A 17,246-nucleotide genomic window follows, 5' to 3' on the forward strand; every position below is an offset into this window, starting at 1 on the left:
ATGTCGTACGCGCATATTGTCCACGGCCCAAATAATGATGACGTTTAGACTAGTCGACCACCCATATCTTTCGCCGTGCGCCTGCGCCCGTCTGCCCCACGCATCTCGACCACCTCGTATGTAAGGTATACTGACATGCACGCGCGGCAAGCATTATACCGAGCCGTCCTGAGCCGCTAGCATTCATTACTTGCAGCTTGCAGTTTGCGCGTGGACGAATCCCACTGGTCGGTGCGCCTGGGATCAAAGTAAGCCCGTGAGGGTGTGTTGGGACCTGTCTGAACGGTGAAGCACTGCGAGCACAAGTGCCGAGGTCACGAGCTCCAACATCCAGCATACCAACCCCAGAAACATGGCCAAAGGCATCGAGCCTGATGCTGCCTTGCCGTTTTACTACCGCCATGTAGGCAAGAACGTGCTGCTGCTGGCGCTGAGCGCGCTGCTTGCTCCTCTCTCGGCCGCTTTGGTCCTGTTGGGGCTTGCTGTGACGAAGCTCCACGGAGAGCGCACTGCAACATTCACCAGAGAGGATAGGAGACATGTCGCAGCCACACGGAGGCGCAAGACGATTCTCGTCACGGGCGTGTCCATGACAAAGGGCTTGACTATTGCTCGAAATTTGGCCCAGCATACACCGCATCGCATCATTGGTGCCGACATATCCGCGCTCTCTCCAGGCCGATTCTCAACCGCGATATCAAAGTACTTTCGTCTGCAGACACCCATTGGCGACGATGCAGAACCGTATATCGACTCCCTACTCTCCATTATCCAGAACGAAAAGGTCGACTTGTGGATCTCCTGTTCCAGTGTTATTGCAGCAGTCGAAGACGGACAGGTTGTTCGTCTAGCAGAGATACAAGCAAGAGAGCGTGGACGTCCGTTCGAAGCCATTCAATTCCGTGAAGATGTCGTTGAAAAGTTTCATGAAAAAGACAAGTTCATTGACTACATTGAGTCACTCGGTCTCCCGGTTCCGGAATCCCATCGCTGCACAGACGCAAACGAAGCACTTGATGTGCTCATGAGAGAACTGCACAGAACCCCTACAAAAGGAAAAAAGGACAGCCGCCGAAAATTCATCATGAAACCAATTGGCGTCGACGACAAAGCCAGGAACAATATGATGACTTTACTCCCTTTCCAGACGACAACCGCAACAGCTGACTACATCCACTCGCTCAACATCAGCAAAGACAACCCCTTCCAGCTCCAACAACACATCAAAGGAAACGAATACTGCACTCACGCCCTCGTCATTCGCGGAAAGGTAAAAGCCTTCACCAGCTGCCCCAGCCTCGAACTCCTCATGCACTACGAATCCCTCCCCCCATCCTCCCCCCTCAGCCAAAAAATGCTCGCCTTCACCGAACGCGTCTGCGCCGACGGCGGCTCCAACTTCACCGGCCACCTAAGTTTCGACTTTCTTGTCGAAAACGACGATAAAGGCGTAGATGCAAAATTCTACCCTATAGAATCTAACCCACGCGCTCACACCGCCGTCGTCCTCTTCGAACAAACACCCGAACTAGCTGATGCGTATCTCTCTATTTTTAACCCCCCATCTTCTTCTTCTTCTTCTTCTTCTTCTTCTTCAAAGCCGGACGCCGCACCTCCGGTTTTCCCCCGCTCCCCCACAAAATCTTACTATTGGCTCGGCCACGATCTCGTCGCCCTGGCTATCCTTCCCCTCCTCGACTCCCTCTTCCGCACTACATCTCCGCAGAAAGCTCTTGCGGATTTAGTCACGTTCGTCAAGCACGTTGCCTCGTGGAAAGACGGGACCTACACGTTTGAAGACCCTGTTCCGTTTTTCGTGCTTCATCATGTTTATTGGCCTGCTAGGTTTTTGGAGGCGTTGACGCAGGGGAAAGTGTGGAGTCGGGTTAATGTTAGTACAACTAAGATGTTTGAGGGGTAGGTTTAGGTTTAGGTTGGGTTGGGTTGGGTGGCATGGGAGATTGTATGACGGGCTGGGACGGGGGATGGGGTGATGGGGAATCAAGACACGTGAGGCTATATGACAGATGATATTGGCGCATAAGGGGGGAAGGGGGGGAGGGGGGGGGTTAAGGACGGGCAATGAATGTACACTCACGTAATCATCACTCTCAGATCAACAGAAATAGCATACGTAGCGCTAATAGCATAGCAGAGAGATAGTATCATTATAATGCAATTTTTTTTTGGGTTTCATTATAATCCTCACGTAGCCCCCTCTTCCTCTACTTCGTATCCTCATTTTAAGTAAAACAAACCTAGCCCAAGTTTCACCCTGTACGCAACGCATGAATGTTATGGGTTTATCTCGCAGATCCTGGGGTAAATTATAGTAATAGTGTCTTGTGACATCGAAGCCGGGGTCGGGGCCAGTGGGTTTGGCTGGGTTAGGATTGGAGGGACGGGGGGGGCCAGGGAGAGTAAAAGATGAGTTGGGATTGGAGAGAGAGAGAGAGAGAGAGAGAGAAATATCATGCTGATATTCCAGCGGTATAATATCACAAATGCCAAGTGCGTTGCTCGTGCAAGAAAGAAAGAAGAAAGAGAGAGAATGTCCACTCTACGTAGTCTCAACTTTATTTAAACTTTGCAACACTCTTGGCGGAGGAAAGAAGGAAAAAAAAAGCGGATGTATTGGATTTGCGAAACGGAGGGGGAAGGGATGGAAGGGGGGAGGGAGGGATATAAATGTGTACGTAAGCAAAATTGAAATCACCTCAAGGACGCAAGAAAGAAAAAAGAACGCGCGCGTGTGTGTGTGATGAGATAGAGGGTAAACGAAGGGAGTGGGTATATTTCGCACTTCCAGATAATCACAGCCCCAGAAACGCGGACAAAAAAGTCTAAAGAAGAAGAAAAAAAAAGAGAGAGAATGAAGGCAGGAAAAATCACCAAATGATTCCCCTCCACTCAAACGAGCCATCAATATTTCTCCACTTCCTTCCTTCAATCGCTTCGCTCCATCCCATCATCACGCCCAGAAGCCGACAACTCACACTGCTCACCGTGCAGATAACCGTATCGGCTTTGCCCAGCACTGCGAGATCAAGCAGGTACGCGCGTCCTACCAATTCCCTTAGCTTCATCGCGGATTCCGGGACGTCGGAGGCGGGGTTTTTGATAAATTCCTTCATATCCTTTGCATTTCCGACGGGTTGGCCGAGGGAGAAAAAGACGTCGTGGTAGAATCCTCCCTCCCAACCCGTGACTTCATCGATCCAAGGGTTTTTCTTGGGCTCCTTTTGTGCGGCTTCGAGCTGCTGTTTGGTGGCGAGGACGATGCGGTCTTGGGCGCGGATGCTGTTTGGACCGAGTTCGGGCGAGTCGTAGACGAGGGGGTCGTCGGAGGCGAGGATCATTTTGGAGCTGGTGTGGCGAGGGGTTAACGGGGATGAGGAGCGAGAGGAGGAAGAGCGTTTCTTAGAGCGTTTGGATTCGCCTTCGACGATTTCAATGTAGAGGTCGCGAGCGGTTTCGATGTAGCGGGCGAGGGGGATGTAGTCTTTTGCGTATTGGTATTCCATGGGGTGTTTGTCGCCGTGGCGGACGTGCATGCCGATGCTGAGGCCGCCTTCGAGTTTGACGGCGCCGTACATGTCGTGGGATTTTTGGAGCACGTAGGCTTCGTCATCGGTACGGAGCTTGAAGAGGGCTTCGTAGCCGGTGCGGGCGAGGGCGAAGATCTTGGATTGGCGGAGGACACCGACTTTTCTGGCGTCTTCGTATTGCTCGGTGAAGGCATGGCCAAAGGTGCTCTTTACTGTTGCATCACTGACGATGAGGTGGTTCGCGGAGTGGGGGCAAGGGACGATATGGGATGGCGGGGGAGGAAGACAGCCTGCAGAGGGTGGGGGTTGGAAGTAGGTCGAGTACTTGCCATAAGGCCTAGTCACTGTTAGTCAAAGAGATATTTCTCAAAGTGCACTGAGCATACCAGCGAGAGTCGTCAATGAAGAAAGCACGGTTCTCAGTCTTCGCCAGACCATACGACATCCACAACCGCATCAGTGTATTTCCAAACCCAGCATCTCCAGTCTCCATGACGTAGGTCAAGCTCCTTTCACAGACCTTGAGCCCCTCTGTCGAAGCCCCATCCTTCATAGCCTGATCCTCGACAAAGTTCTTTGGCCTTCCCTTTGACTTGGCAGGTGGCAACAGTGCCTGTTCCTCCGCCTCTTTAATATCAATGTAGTACTGATCCTTTTGGTTATAAGGCACCATCCTCCTAGCATGACTCGCCGATTTCTTAGACCCCTGACTGACTTCCTTGGACACTTCCATTGCCTGGTGGCATATCTCGCGGTACTGCGCCGGTTGCAGCGGGAAATCATAAGTTGACGGAATCGACACGGTCCACCTCATTTTGCCCTTTGCATCTATGAGCGCAACAGCAGACGGCTCATGTGGCAACCGGCTACCACCAACCATTTCCCACTCATCCTCAACCTCGTCGTCATAAGGTGTGGCGTAATGCGAGTTTGTGTAGATGTGCCTTAGTACAATCCACAGCAGAAAAGCTACGCCACAGCATCCCAAAAGTATCCTCTTTACAAACTTTCCATGGTTCGGGTGCGGGATCTTTCCATGTTTGGGTAGTAGGCTCGGAAGGCTCGGGCTGGCGGGGGGAGATCTCGCAAGTAGTCCGCGCCGGGAGGGCAGTGTCGGAGAGAGAAAAGCGCTAGAGGTAGCCGAGTGAGGTGGGGGTTCCAGTTGCGAATATTGAGCTGTCGGCTGCAACGACAGACCGGGGTTCCGTCTGGCATGCATCTTTGTGATTTTTTGAGTGACTTGGTTCAGCATAATGAGAAGCAGAGATACGATGTCGTCAGCACCTCAGGGCAATTCGATTCGTAACTAGGGTGAAATTGCGAAAATCCGGCCAAATCGGGCGACTTGCTGGCCGTGCGTGTCGTACCACTCGGATGACGCAGGAAGCTATTGCAGCAAAGTACAATGTGTTGCTCGTATAAGCAGGATGAGATCGTTTGCGAAAGGGTTCGGAAAAAAAAACACTCCCCCCAAAAGTTTTGTAAGTTGAAGGAGGGGACGAAGGGCACCGCCGTTCAAACAAAACAAAAATTCGAAAAAAAAGTAAGAAAAATGTGCAAGAAAAGATAGGACGCAGTCCCCCGATGACAAGAATGTAGGATGAAGTAAGTGGAAGAAAAAGAAATGAAGAAAAGATGCACAAGAAGAGAAAGTGGAAATAAGGCCCCGGGTCCTTCAAGAAGCCATAGAGAACACGGGCGTAAGAGCGGGCGCAACCTTTCCTGGTGCAAGAGTGGTTTCACACCCAAAACGAAAGGGTACTTCGTACTCAGGATTGGGCAAGATCCAAGCGTATCCACTGCAAAAAAAAAAGACTCCCTCGTCTAACAATGCCGCGGGAAGAAAGGGTGGAAAAGACCGCTGTGCGGTCCGAGGGGGGGGAGGGGGGTGCACAAGGAAAGTGCAAAACGATTCACACAAAAGACGGCAGAGAGGATGGGGGGGGGCTCGATAGGGTCGAAAGGTTAAGATTGGGAAGGAGAAGGGGACTTGCTTATTTGAGCAAAAGGTGGGACAAGAATGAATGCGGAAGGCGGGAAGGAGGGTCTTTCATTTCGCTGCATGTGCGGGGAGGGGGGGAGGCGAGGGGGGTTCGAAGGTGTTTCAGCTGCGTCTTTTAGTGTAACGTCGTCGAGGCGCTGGTGCTGGGAGGCGTTGCTCCATCTCCGGCGCTAAGCAGTAGTGTCTAGAAACAACCACCTGACGACTGTCTACCACGGTTTGCAGCATGTTGGTTGGTGGCGTATACCAACCTTAGATATTTAAATGGCGGGGGCGGCCTACTATCCGTCCTGCCCTAGGTTTGAAATAAACAGATACACACCAGTCAGGCTGCGTGTTTGTAGACTGCTATTATTAAAGGCCCTTTTTCTATTCCAGAAACATTATGCACAGCTGGGCATGCAGTCAGACGGGCATCAACTTGATCGTCCCGAGAGACCCTGGTAAGGCTTACTATCATCAATTGGGTAACCGTGTCTGTCTACTACCATACTTGATCCTATCTACCAGATGACAGTGGGAATACGTATGCAGTCTTTTCTAAGTACTACCAATACAAAAAAAAATGCCTTCCACCTAAATTTATTAACACAAACGCAAGCGCCCGCTACCCAGAGGAAATGGACGTGAGACTAGTCATGTGAGCTGGACAGGACAGATCATGAAGCTACTTGATGTGGCTGCTATATGTGCATCGTGAGCGAAACAAAAAATGTTGACCAACTATGTAAGATGAAAAAAGGGGGTATCAGATCGAAGGTCCCTTGACGCAGGAAGGTGGGGGAAGAATGTAAGAAAAAAAACGAAACAAAAAAGGTAGTGTACAATCCTCCCGGGGCTGCATCGAATAGGGTAGTGCAACAGAAGACCCTCCCCTCCTTCCCCATCGTCTAATGCCCGTGCGTACCCATCGCAGACGCGCTTCCCGGGTTCCCAGGTCGGGAATCCATTCCTGTGCCGGTGTTGTACTCCGTAACCCATTCAACGCCAATCGCTATGGAATCCCTCGTAATTGAAGAGAGATTGCTGCATGTGAAAGATATAATAAGAAAATAAAACTTTTGAGGTACTCGGTCTGGCGCCGTTGCGTTGGTGCTGACTCTTCTCATCTCCATTACAGTACCTCTTTTCGTCTTTGAATGTAATGATGCGGTGCTGGTCCGTGTCAAGTACCCGACATGACGCTCTCGCGTTTTGCTTTTGTCATCTAGGCCAAAGCCCATCAGCCTTCGGTGACTGGCATGAGACTGCTTCGCCTAGCAGTCTTCTCAACACGTCCGGTGATCATCTCGTCGAGCATGCGTGTCATCTCTTCGATGTTCTTGGTTGTTCCGTTGGAATTTGGAGGCGGGAAGGGTGCTTTCACACTGGGTGCAGGCGATGCCGGACCCTTGTGAACCATGCTGGCCGCGCTGCCATCACTGGCGCTGCGTTGGTAGCCCGAGGTTCGACGGCTGCCTGGTGATTCACTTCCCATGTCGTGTGCATTGTCGTTCTTCTTGCGTGCCGATGTGAGGGCTGAAATCATCCGCTCCTTGTCTTCGAGTTGTGCGCGAAGGTTCACAATCTCATTGTCTCTCTCAGCAAGAGCCGCGATCATGCTACCTTCCTCACTACCAGTAAGCCTGTGTGATAGTGAGAGAGAAACTCGAGAATGACTAGCTCTCCGAGCGTGCAGCAGACGCTTTTCGAGGGTAGCAATGTAACGGTTCTTGTCCGAGAGATCGGCTTGCAGTGCTTGTATCTGCACGCTTTGAGTTGCATAACCGTCTCCATTGTCACCAACAGAATCGTCCTCTTCAGAGCCGTCGGGGTGTAGTTGTGGGGTGCTTTTCCTGCGAAAGGTTCCAAGAGTATGATGACTTGCAGACGAACGAATCGACATTGGCCGCATATCAGTGTGTGTAGTACTCACAACAGACTGGCGCTGCAGGCTCATGGATGTATACGACCGGCCATTGTTGACACCGAGTGACTTGGAACTCAGAATCAACCGGTTGAGATGCTCGATTCGCTCCTTGAGTGCGGTTCTTGCCAGCTGCATTTCCAGCATCTGCTCTTCGTGTCGTCGCTTGTCCTCGAGCTCACGGACTCGTTCTTCTTCCTTGTCCCTCTTGATGTCATCGTCTTCTACTTCTTTTTCCTTGACTTCCTTGGACTTGCCCTCGGCCAACTGCCTCTTCAGGTCTTCAATCTCAAGACGGTAGCGGTCCAGAAGAGCTCGGCTCCCCGCGTCCCCGCCAGCACCCATGGACTCGTCTGCTTTCTTGGCATGACTGACAATGTTGTTCTTGGCTCGAGATGCAAACTTGAGCGTGTTCAAGGTTTCACCTGTGTGACTGATCGCCGCTGCGGGGCTCCCGCTAGCTCCAATTTGAATTGTGCACAGAATGCTGACTAGGGAGTTACCGGAAAGCGCTGGTTGCAAGAGGCGGGTAAGCTTGCTGTCTCGGTAGGGTAAATGCTTGTCTCCTTTGCCCTTGTCCTTTTCCGACTTTTCCTTGTCCGAGGCCAGGCGACCAATGACTGTACCCAAGGTGAGTAGACTCTTGTTGATGTGAGAACCTTCAGTTCGCCTCTCCTTGCTGTCAGCTGCCTTTTCAGATCCAGCCAAATCGATAAGACTCAGTGTCGAGACACGCACACCGCCAGGAACAATGGCAGATCGCTTGTCACCGGATGCGACTGCGGGGCCGGGCGCGCGCTCTCTGCTTTCGACAACGATCTGCACCACGGCGTGACTTCGCGAACTGCGTGCATTGAATTGCGTGCCTGCCACTTTTCGAGAATTGTCTCCGCGGGCAATGACTCGTAGCAACTGGGTGGGACTCTGCACGATTTCTTCTTTGAGCGGCGTCGCATAAACACCGCGCTTGCTATCCTCGCGCAATTTAATTTCCTCAACAGGTCCAGTCTGACCATTCATGCCAACAACAGGTCCTGCCAGCAGGTCGATGATTTTTTCGTTGTAGATTTCAATATAACTGACTCGCAGGAGAAACTCGCGCTGCGGTGTCTCTCGAATGTAAGAGAAGATGTCGGTAATGGCCAATGGTATGACACCGGGGTTGGTTGCTGTTCCTTGCATCGAGAAGGTCTTTCCAGTTCCAGTCATGCCGTATGCGAAGACGGTACCGTGGTAGCCTTCCATGACTCGGCGGACAAGTCGCTTGGCTGCTGCATCGTAGACGCGTGCGTTGTTGTCTTGTGGGTCAAATACATTATCTGCGCCATGTCAGATTAGCTGAGGCCAGTCATTGTGAATGCAGGCTGTGCAACTGTACCGTAGTAGTAATCTCCACCCTCCTTGCCTCGGTAGGCTATCAATGCGCGCTTGTTGTTGACTTCCCAGTCCACGTCATGTTTTCCGTCTTTTGCTCCAACGTCCGGGCGCACGCGTACGCTGACAATAACATTGCCTTTTCCATCCTTGGGAGGCTTGCCATCTTTTGCACCGTCTTCGCCATCTTCGGCGGTAGTCGCGCTTGTTGCATATGATCCTTGTGGAGACGAGTTGCGGCTGTGTGGCGGAGATGGAAGACTGAGATGTCCAGTCTCTACGGCTACCGAGTCTGCGCTTCCGTTGAGTAGACTAGGGGAGAGGGGAGATTTGGGCAGCAAACCACGGCCACCAATGTTTGAGGCGCGAGGTTTCTTGAGACTGCTTTCGCGCGGGGGCAGCGATGATTTTCGTCCCGTCTTTGAGCCTACGCCCACGTCTCCTCCTGGTGTGCTACTCGTTGAGAGCGGGCTCGAGGGGTTTGACCTTCCGCTGTGCCTGGGTGGTTGTGGAAAGGAGCCGATGCTAACTGTCTTGCGTAGTGATTTACCAGCGGGCAGTGATGAAGCAGGACCACCCTCGTCGTGCGTCAAGCCGTTGGCAGCCTGGAGTTTTGAATTCGACAAGGACCGGTGTGGCAACGCGGACGACGAGACTGTGCGGTTGTTTGTGGCGCCGGGCAGCAGCGAAGATCGGGCGGAGGTGGGACCGACGTTTGAGTTTCTTGACTTTGCAACGGGCAGCGAAGGCAAGGGACCTGTTGGCGGCGCAATCGAGGGTCGCGAAGGGCGAGGGAGCGAGTTGCCCGACATGGTGATGGGGCGCGCCGCGTATGGAGGAGTGCTAATGCAGCTTGGGCGGCGGGAGTTGGCGCTGCACTGCTGGCGCGGTCGCCTTTGTTTTTCCAGGTAGACCTGCTACGCCACAGCACACATGTCCGTCGGACAGCCGTGACTGGGCACCAGCGCAGAAGTCGCACAGGAGGGGACAGAGAGGGGATAAGTTTTTTTTTAAAAAAAGAGCGACAAAGTGGGCAGGGGAGCGTGGGGCGTGAGGGTCAGTAGCGGATGCGGGTCGTGTCGTGGCCGTAGGCGTCGTGGGGGACTACCGACTGGCGGAGGTCTGAGCAAGAAAAGGTAGGGAGGGAGGGATGATGGAGATGGAGATGGAGATGCTGCTGCTTCTGCTTCTGCTGCTGGGCGCACGCACATACACACACACACACATACGCAGGCGCGGCGAACAAGCGGCGGCGCGTGAGGATGGCGTGGATGGATGAGGGCGAGGGCGAGGGCGAGGGGCGGCGAGGGCGGCGGCGGCAGTGACGGCAACAATAGTGTAGCAGCAGCAACAGGGAGGGATGGCAAGAGCAGACTCAGGGTCTCAGCGAGGTCTCGCTCTCTCTTTCGCAGGCCTGCGCAACGGGTCCTGCGTGGTGGGGAAAAAGGAGCGCTGGTGAGTGGTCGGCTGGTCGCCGAGAAGCCCAAGCGTGGCCGTCCCCTGGCAGGCGGAAGTGAACAAGAGCGAGTGTGTGGGCGTGTATGGGTGGATGGATGGGTGTGTGTGGATGTGTGGGTGGGTGCAGGGGCCCGAGGAGCCACCGACCGACAAAACCTCCGCCCGCTAACTACAGGAACGAGTGGGTGAGGGAGCGAGCGAGCGAGGGCGGCCCCGTGTAGCCTAAGTGCCTGCTATCTGATTGCAGCGTATAGGCGTGGGTACGTACGTATCTCGAGCGCTGTGTGGGCTGGGCTGGGCGGGTGTGTGCAAGTCTGTACAACAGCAGCCAGAAGACGGTGGCATTGGGATTGGGTGCTGGCAGGCGACTTTGATGGCTATGTATGCGCCTGAGGTACTCGCGACAGTGACAGGCACAACAGCAAAGCAGCAAAGCAGCAAGCAGTAGCCACCACGACGGCCGCTATCAATTCGCTCCCATCAGGCCGCTCCCCTGCAAAAAGGGGCAAGGCTTCACATCTCCATGTTGAAGCCAGCACCCGCATCCATGCTGGCTCAGCCGACTAAAGACGTTAGGCCTCACGCCAACCAACCGTCTATCCCCATCCGTCATCGAGCCCTGCCACCAGCCAGGCTGTGTCAGGTAAGCACCCTCACCCTCACACTGCACACTGCACACACATACTCGCCTATCATCCCGGGCCCGGCTTCATGCAGCCCGCCCTGGTCTCGACATGTAAGTAAGTAAGTAAGTAAGTACTTGCGCAGCCATATCCAGCAATCGCTATCTGAACTTGCTTACTACCACATACACTGTACTTACGCACCACACTCTACCGCTTCTCGTCCCCTGCCCTGCTCTGCTCTGCTCTGCTCTGCTCTGCTCTGCTCTGCTCTGCCCTGTCCTGCCCTACCCTGTCCAGTCCTGTCCTGCCCTGCAAGTGCCGGCTTGCGTCGAGGCTATTTGCAGACATGACGTCTCGGAGATGATGTTTTGCTGATCGCTTCCCAGTACCACGCCCTCATGCCGCACATGTCTCTTTGTCAAGACGTTTATGCCCTCCATCTGTAGCACGCCGGCTCTTGATCCCGGCTGCATGTTGTTGTCTCTGGCTGCTTTTCATGTGCTGCTTCGCATGCGCTGCAATCTCCGCGTCGCAAAGTCAATGGTGATCCCAGCGGCCTCTCCGTAATCTGGCTCGTCCAATCACGCCCCCTTCACCCTCGCAGCCTCGTATGTCAAAGGAACGCCTTGCTCTCTTTGATGCTGCCGCCAAGCAAAGCCTCATCTTGCTCCCCCACTGCCCCCTATGTGCCTTGCCTTTAGCCTGACCAAAAGAGAGGCTGACTGTAACTGTCATCCTCCCACCATCGCTACACCTGCACCATTGCATTCACTGCCCAGGCACACATTGGTGGGGGAACTGGCTCTTCGCTAGGGCCAAACCGAGGCCCCCCGTCTCCACCCGAATCGTGGAGACGCTCGTCTCTGTGCTCTTTTTCGGAACATTATCGACACCGGCATTTAGATCCAGCTACTCGTGAAACACGCAAGAGTGCCACCCAGAGGCCACTGCATTCGGCTGCTGCCGACCATGTCAACACCGCCTATAAAAATAACCCCCTTCCTAGGCCAGCCCTGCCGTCCACCATTGTCTCGTCTTGTCTCGTCTCGTGGGTACTGGCATTCTAGAAGCAAACTAACCTTCCTTCTACAGTGTGCCCCATCCAAACAAGTCCCTTCCAAGCTTGGTAATGACCAGGTACTGCATCTGCCATAGCCCAAGATCCACGGCCAGTTCCAACGCGCCACACAGCGCTACCCTCAACATCTGCCTGCTAATCCCTACCAAACTCAGGTCACTACCGATCTCTAGTGAGCTAATCATGCGGTGCGGGCCTCCCTGCTGTCCTTGGCCCGACAGATAGTGCAAGGCTATCGTTTGCAGCGTCAGCATGCGAATGGGGAGCATCGCAAGCCCGACAAGCTGAGCCCGCACCATGGCTCCAATCATTTGAGCTGGCTCGCACGACAGTTGTGTCACACGATGATACCTCTCCTTCTCCCACGAGTCAACTGCATCCACCCACTCCCTCCTTCTGCCCTCTTGTGGAGATCCAAACGTTTCTGCAATCTCGCTATGACTAGACAGCGTCCTCGGTGGAAGTCGGACTTCCATCTCCACAATGCCTTCTCGCGATGTGATTCGTATCCGCGGGTCATTCTCCTCCTCTTCGGAGTCTGCTGTCGAGCCTGGCGGGCTTGTAGAACGCATCAGCTCATCAACTGCGCTCACTGGTATGGTAATCACATCCGCCTCCAACGGCTCGTTTGCCCGCCGATCCTGTGTTTGAACAACGGGTAGACTGAGTGGGGTGGCGTTCGTAACCCGCGTACCACCAACATGTATTGTCTGGACATCGCTCGTATCTCGTGTCGAGTTCACGCCGACCGTTTGTTTCCGTTCTGTGCTCGAGGGTGCAAGTGGAGAAGCCCACCCCAGCATCCAAAGTATCTTGTGGATGCCATTGCGGATCAGCCGAGGTGACTCCCGTCGTAGCCCCAGCACAGTCAACGCCCGGTCTTTCCCATTGACATCCCGACTGGCTGTGTCAGGCTTGTCGGGGCGAATGATGGATGATTCCACAGCTTCGTACACACAGGCATAAACCCAGCGCTCAAGTATATGTTCGGAGCACAGAATGATCGCGGGCGAGAAGAAGAAAACTGTGAAACGATCCGCGAATGAATTGGTGGCATGATGAGGCAAGTAGGCTGGTAGTAGTGGTGATGACAGTGCAAACGGAATTAGAGTTCGCCATGAGGGAAGGAGTGGTCGAGCAGGTACTAGGCCCAAGCGCTGCAGCGCAGCGTGGTAGTAAAACGGGCAACAGAGAATCTCAAGGCCAATGCGGAGGCTGTTCGGTGTAAGCAATCATTCGATCTCGAGACATGTGGGTCAAACCTTGCACTTATTAGTCTCCTTGTTCGGCGGAACACATTGCGTGTCCTTGCACTTGCCCGTGTTGCATGAAGCAAGCGTTCAATCGGCTGATACATGAACACGCTGTATATAGCAGTTTGGATATTCAGAGCGGCAAACACCCGGGGAGCAAAGCCTGCATACATGATTGAGGTCCCTGATAATGCGCACTCAGAACTAATAATTTGACTAAATGTCAGGCCATGGTGATATCGAAATGTCTGTGGGTGTCAGCAGTGGCCTGTTGCAGACGGAACGAATCGATCATACCAGCAACCTATCTCGGATGGTACCCATCCACCATGTGCAAATATTTTCTGCAAACGTCGTGGCCAAAGCGACGGCATTGCCTATGGTATCCTCAGCCTCGAGCATTTGGAGGCGCTCTTCGCTTGAACCAGGTAGTCCCTCTGCGGGCGAGCGTCTTCTTTCTACTACGCCCACTGATGCAAGCACGTCATTCTGAGCGCCTCTCAGCTTCTTGCCATACTGGTGGGAGCGCGGGTTGATGGGGTTTCCGCGCTCATCGTAAAGCTGCATGTAGTTGTTCGCAGTGGCCTCATGGTACCGCGCAGGAATCTCAGACTGCGCCGATTCGAGCTGCACATACTCTGAAGACTGCGAAGCGCGAGATGTGGGCTCAAATGCAGAGCGCCCCTGTTATGTTCATCAGACATTGCTTGCGCAGCCTGTTCTGGTGGGGTCTATACAAATGCTATCTTATCCAGGTAGGCTTGTCGGCCCATGGTGGGGGGATGTAAGTGGCTGCTACTGTGTGCAGGTAATGAATGAAACTATCGCTCCTTGGAAATACACACTGGCGGACATGTTGGGTGGTGAATGCATGGCCAACATTGTCGTTGGAGGCCGAGTACTCGACTGAGACAGACGCGCTTGCGCCAAACGTCAGTGCAAGCGCAAGCGCGTGGTTGCGACGGCTCTTATCGATAAACTTTTTTCCATCTTCAACTTTCGCGACATGTCTCATCCACAACCTCCAAGAGCCTTGACGCCACCAATTCCTACACCAACATGGCGGCGCAAAGAACTGCTGTGAAGACCACCTACGATGTCGGCCGTACCTTGCAACCCATTTACTCGGGAGGCAGTTTGGCATTGAGCCAGGACGGGCGCATCCTGGCTGCTAGCTTGGGTGAAGATGTTCTTCTCACCGACCTCACAAACGGACAAGAGCTGGCAAGAGCCGAGGGCGACGGCGAGGCAATCACAGCATTGACTCGTAAGTAATATCTCCAGCTGTAGCAACGGTCACTAACATGTGCCAGTAACGCCTTCTGCCTCGCATCTCATTGTATGCTCGCGATCACTGTCCATGCGCCTATTCTCTATCAACCCTTCTGAAAATGGGGATGACGCCATCGAGCTCCAACTTGTCCGCACCCTTCGACCGCATACGTCACCTGTAGTCACTTTGGCCACAGATCGCACAGGAACGCTGCTGGCAACCGGAGGCGCAGATGGTATTGTCAAAGTCTGGGACATCCGTGGCGGCTACACCACCCACGCTTTTCATGGACATGGCGGGGTTGTTTCCGCGCTTCATTTCTTTGAGGTTGAGGTGGCTGAGCGGGAAGACGCATCTGAGAACAATAAAAAGCGGAAGAGGAAGTCAAAACAAGAAGGTGCTGAGGCCGAACAAGCTCAGGGCGAAAGTCAAATACAGTTCCGACTGGCTTCGGGTGCCGAGGATGGAAAAATTAGAATCTGGGATTTGCACAAGAGGAAGAGCGCCGCCATATTAGATTCGCACGTTTCCGTGGTTCGATCGCTGCAGTATTCACCGCAGGAAAAGCTGCTCCTCTCTGGCAGCAGAGACAAGACTCTGATTGCATGGAATTCGAACAGGTGGAAGGCGCAACGCACCATTGCTGCACTTGAAGGAATCGAGAGCGCCGGTTTTGTTGCAGACGGAAAGATTCTGTACTCTGGCGGAGAAAATGGCAGAGTACGACTTTGGTCGACATCAAGCGGACGAGAACTCACAGCAGAGCAAGAGCCTGGCATAGAAACGGATGAGATTGTCAACATTCTCCACTACCCAACCCTGCCCTACCTGATTTCAGTACATGCTGACCAGGTACTCAACTTCCACTCTCTCAAATCTACCGAATCCCTTGTCGTCGAGGAGACGATTGATCCCCTACCAGTCTTTCGGCGGGTCTCCGGAACGTATGACGAAGTGATTGACATCGCGTACGTTGGCCGTGACAAATCATTGCTGGCATTGAACACCAACTCCGAGGACATTCGCATCATCACATTGAACGAGTCAGAAGGAGACGACGCAACAGAAGGACGGTACTTTGGCGCAGACGTGGGACTACTAAAAGGCCATGATGATATTGTCATCTGTCTAGATGTGGATTGGTCGGGACATTGGCTCGTCACAGGTGCAAAGGACAACACAGCCCGGCTATGGCGACTAGACCCCGAACACGGATCATACACTTGTGCAGCAGTTTTGACTGGGCACGCTGAATCGCTGGGTGCGATTGCGTTACCTCATACAGTGCCTCAGGAGTCGTCTGCTGCGTTCACAGATCCGCTATCACACCCCCCGGCATACATTGTAACAGGATCCCAGGACCGGACCGTTAAGCGATGGGACACGACTAAAGAGATGAAGGGAAAGCTACGAGCAAAGTATACTCGTAAGGCACACGACAAGGATATCAACGCAATTGACATTGATCCGTCTGGGACTTTGTTCGCTTCTGCGTCACAGGACCGTACAGTCAAGATCTACTCGGCTGCTGAAGGAGAAGCAATTGGTGTCCTTCGAGGTCACCGTCGTGGTGTCTGGAGCGTCAAGTTTGCACCAAAAGACTCACAGGCCCCGAATTCAAGTGGCAAGGGCTTGATTGCAACTGGCAGTGGAGACAAGACGGTCAAGATCTGGAGTCTGGCAGACTACAGCTGTCTTTTGACTCTCGAAGGCCACTCTAACAGCGTTCTAAAGCTCGCATGGCTCCCATACCGTCCAGTTGATGCACGAGACAAACGAGGTCCGCAAGTCGCCTCCGCAGCCGGTGACGGCCTGGTCAAGATCTGGGACTCCACCTCCGGCGAGACAATGTCCACGCTCGACAACCACACCGACCGCGTCTGGGCCCTCGTCGCCCACCCGCAAACCGGCGCCCTCGTCTCTGGTGGCGGCGACAGCGTCATAACCTTCTGGCGCGACACGACGAGCACCACGCTCGAAGCCGCCACAACCGCCGAAACCGAGCGCATCGAACTCGACCAGAAACTCCAAAACTATGCCTACGCAGGAAACTACCGCGACGCCATCGTCCTCGCCCTCCAAATGGACCAGCCCGCCCGCCTCTTCTCCCTCTTCAAATCAGTCGTCGAATCCGATACTCCTGACCCAGACTCCCTATCTGGTCTCAACTCTGTAGATGCAGTCCTCGCTTCCCTCGCCGACGAACAACTCTACAAACTCCTCCTCCGCCTCCGCGACTGGAACACCAACGTCCGCACCGCCCCCATCGCCCAGAAGATTCTACACACGATTGTCAAATCCTATCCTGCTTCGCGGCTTGCGGCCTTGAAGCCTCAGGGGAAAGTTGCCGCAAAGGGGAGTCTGAAGGATGTGCTCGACGCCATCAAGGTGTATTCAGAACGCCATTACAGGCGGGTGGAGGAGTTGGTGGATGAGAGTTATTTGCTTGATTTTACCTTGAGGGAGATGGATGAAGTGGGGGGTGTCAGTGATGCAGTTGCGGGATTGGGACTAGGAGCGAGGGAAAGGGATGTTGTCATGGTAGAATAAAAAAAAACCCTCTGTACATTTGAATAAATGAAGTTCTTTTTTCTCTCTCTCTCTTTCTTTCATTTCTTCTTCTTCTTGTTTTTCTTTCTATCATTATAATGTTCCTATTTCTTCTTCTTTCTTCATGTAACTTTATCGTACATGTCCCTCCCTTTCCCTCCCTAGAAGTCGGTATTCC

The 17,246-nt window shown here is 53.5% G+C and overlaps 7 protein-coding genes across 7 annotated transcripts; 3 read left to right on the forward strand and 4 right to left on the reverse strand.

The window, feature by feature from the left end:
* Positions 1-352: 352 nt before the first annotated feature.
* Positions 353-1,921, forward strand: COCMIDRAFT_8172 (uncharacterized protein; the record flags this gene model as incomplete). Its single annotated transcript, XM_007693063.1, has 1 exon — positions 353-1,921. One exon carries the CDS (start codon positions 353-355, stop codon positions 1,919-1,921), a length of 1,569 nt encoding a protein of 522 aa, XP_007691253.1.
* A 967-nt stretch (positions 1,922-2,888) lies between these two features.
* Positions 2,889-4,800, reverse strand: COCMIDRAFT_8173 (uncharacterized protein; the record flags this gene model as incomplete). Its single annotated transcript, XM_007693064.1, has 2 exons — positions 2,889-3,885; positions 3,935-4,800. The coding sequence occupies 2 exons, from the start codon at positions 4,798-4,800 to the stop codon at positions 2,889-2,891; spliced, it is 1,863 nt and encodes a 620-aa protein (XP_007691254.1).
* A 1,972-nt stretch (positions 4,801-6,772) lies between these two features.
* On the reverse strand, positions 6,773-9,642 carry COCMIDRAFT_8174 (uncharacterized protein; the record flags this gene model as incomplete). The annotated part of the gene is made up of 2 exons (XM_007693065.1): positions 6,773-8,775; positions 8,835-9,642. The coding sequence occupies 2 exons, from the start codon at positions 9,640-9,642 to the stop codon at positions 6,773-6,775; spliced, it is 2,811 nt and encodes a 936-aa protein (XP_007691255.1).
* A 563-nt stretch (positions 9,643-10,205) lies between these two features.
* COCMIDRAFT_104147 (uncharacterized protein) lies at positions 10,206-10,418 on the reverse strand (the record flags this gene model as incomplete). Its single annotated transcript, XM_007693086.1, has 1 exon — positions 10,206-10,418. A coding segment is annotated over one exon (213 nt), but the record flags the coding sequence as incomplete, so codon positions are not given.
* Positions 10,419-10,835: 417 nt separating this feature from the next.
* COCMIDRAFT_39703 (uncharacterized protein) lies at positions 10,836-11,481 on the forward strand (the record flags this gene model as incomplete). Its single annotated transcript, XM_007693076.1, has 2 exons — positions 10,836-11,032; positions 11,361-11,481. 2 exons carry the CDS (start codon positions 10,836-10,838, stop codon positions 11,479-11,481), a joined length of 318 nt encoding a protein of 105 aa, XP_007691266.1.
* Positions 11,482-12,000: 519 nt separating this feature from the next.
* Positions 12,001-14,018, reverse strand: COCMIDRAFT_39704 (uncharacterized protein; the record flags this gene model as incomplete). The annotated part of the gene is made up of 4 exons (XM_007693077.1): positions 12,001-13,207; positions 13,255-13,493; positions 13,543-13,929; positions 13,983-14,018. 4 exons carry the CDS (start codon positions 14,016-14,018, stop codon positions 12,001-12,003), a joined length of 1,869 nt encoding a protein of 622 aa, XP_007691267.1.
* A 286-nt stretch (positions 14,019-14,304) lies between these two features.
* Positions 14,305-17,068, forward strand: COCMIDRAFT_8176 (uncharacterized protein; the record flags this gene model as incomplete). Its single annotated transcript, XM_007693066.1, has 2 exons — positions 14,305-14,512; positions 14,559-17,068. The coding sequence occupies 2 exons, from the start codon at positions 14,305-14,307 to the stop codon at positions 17,066-17,068; spliced, it is 2,718 nt and encodes a 905-aa protein (XP_007691256.1).
* Between the last annotated feature and the right edge of the window lie 178 nt (positions 17,069-17,246).

The sequence above is a fragment of the Bipolaris oryzae genome, assembly GCF_000523455.1.
Source record: "Bipolaris oryzae ATCC 44560 unplaced genomic scaffold scaffold_151, whole genome shotgun sequence".
In the NCBI taxonomy this organism is placed as follows: Eukaryota; Fungi; Ascomycota; class Dothideomycetes; order Pleosporales; family Pleosporaceae; genus Bipolaris; species Bipolaris oryzae.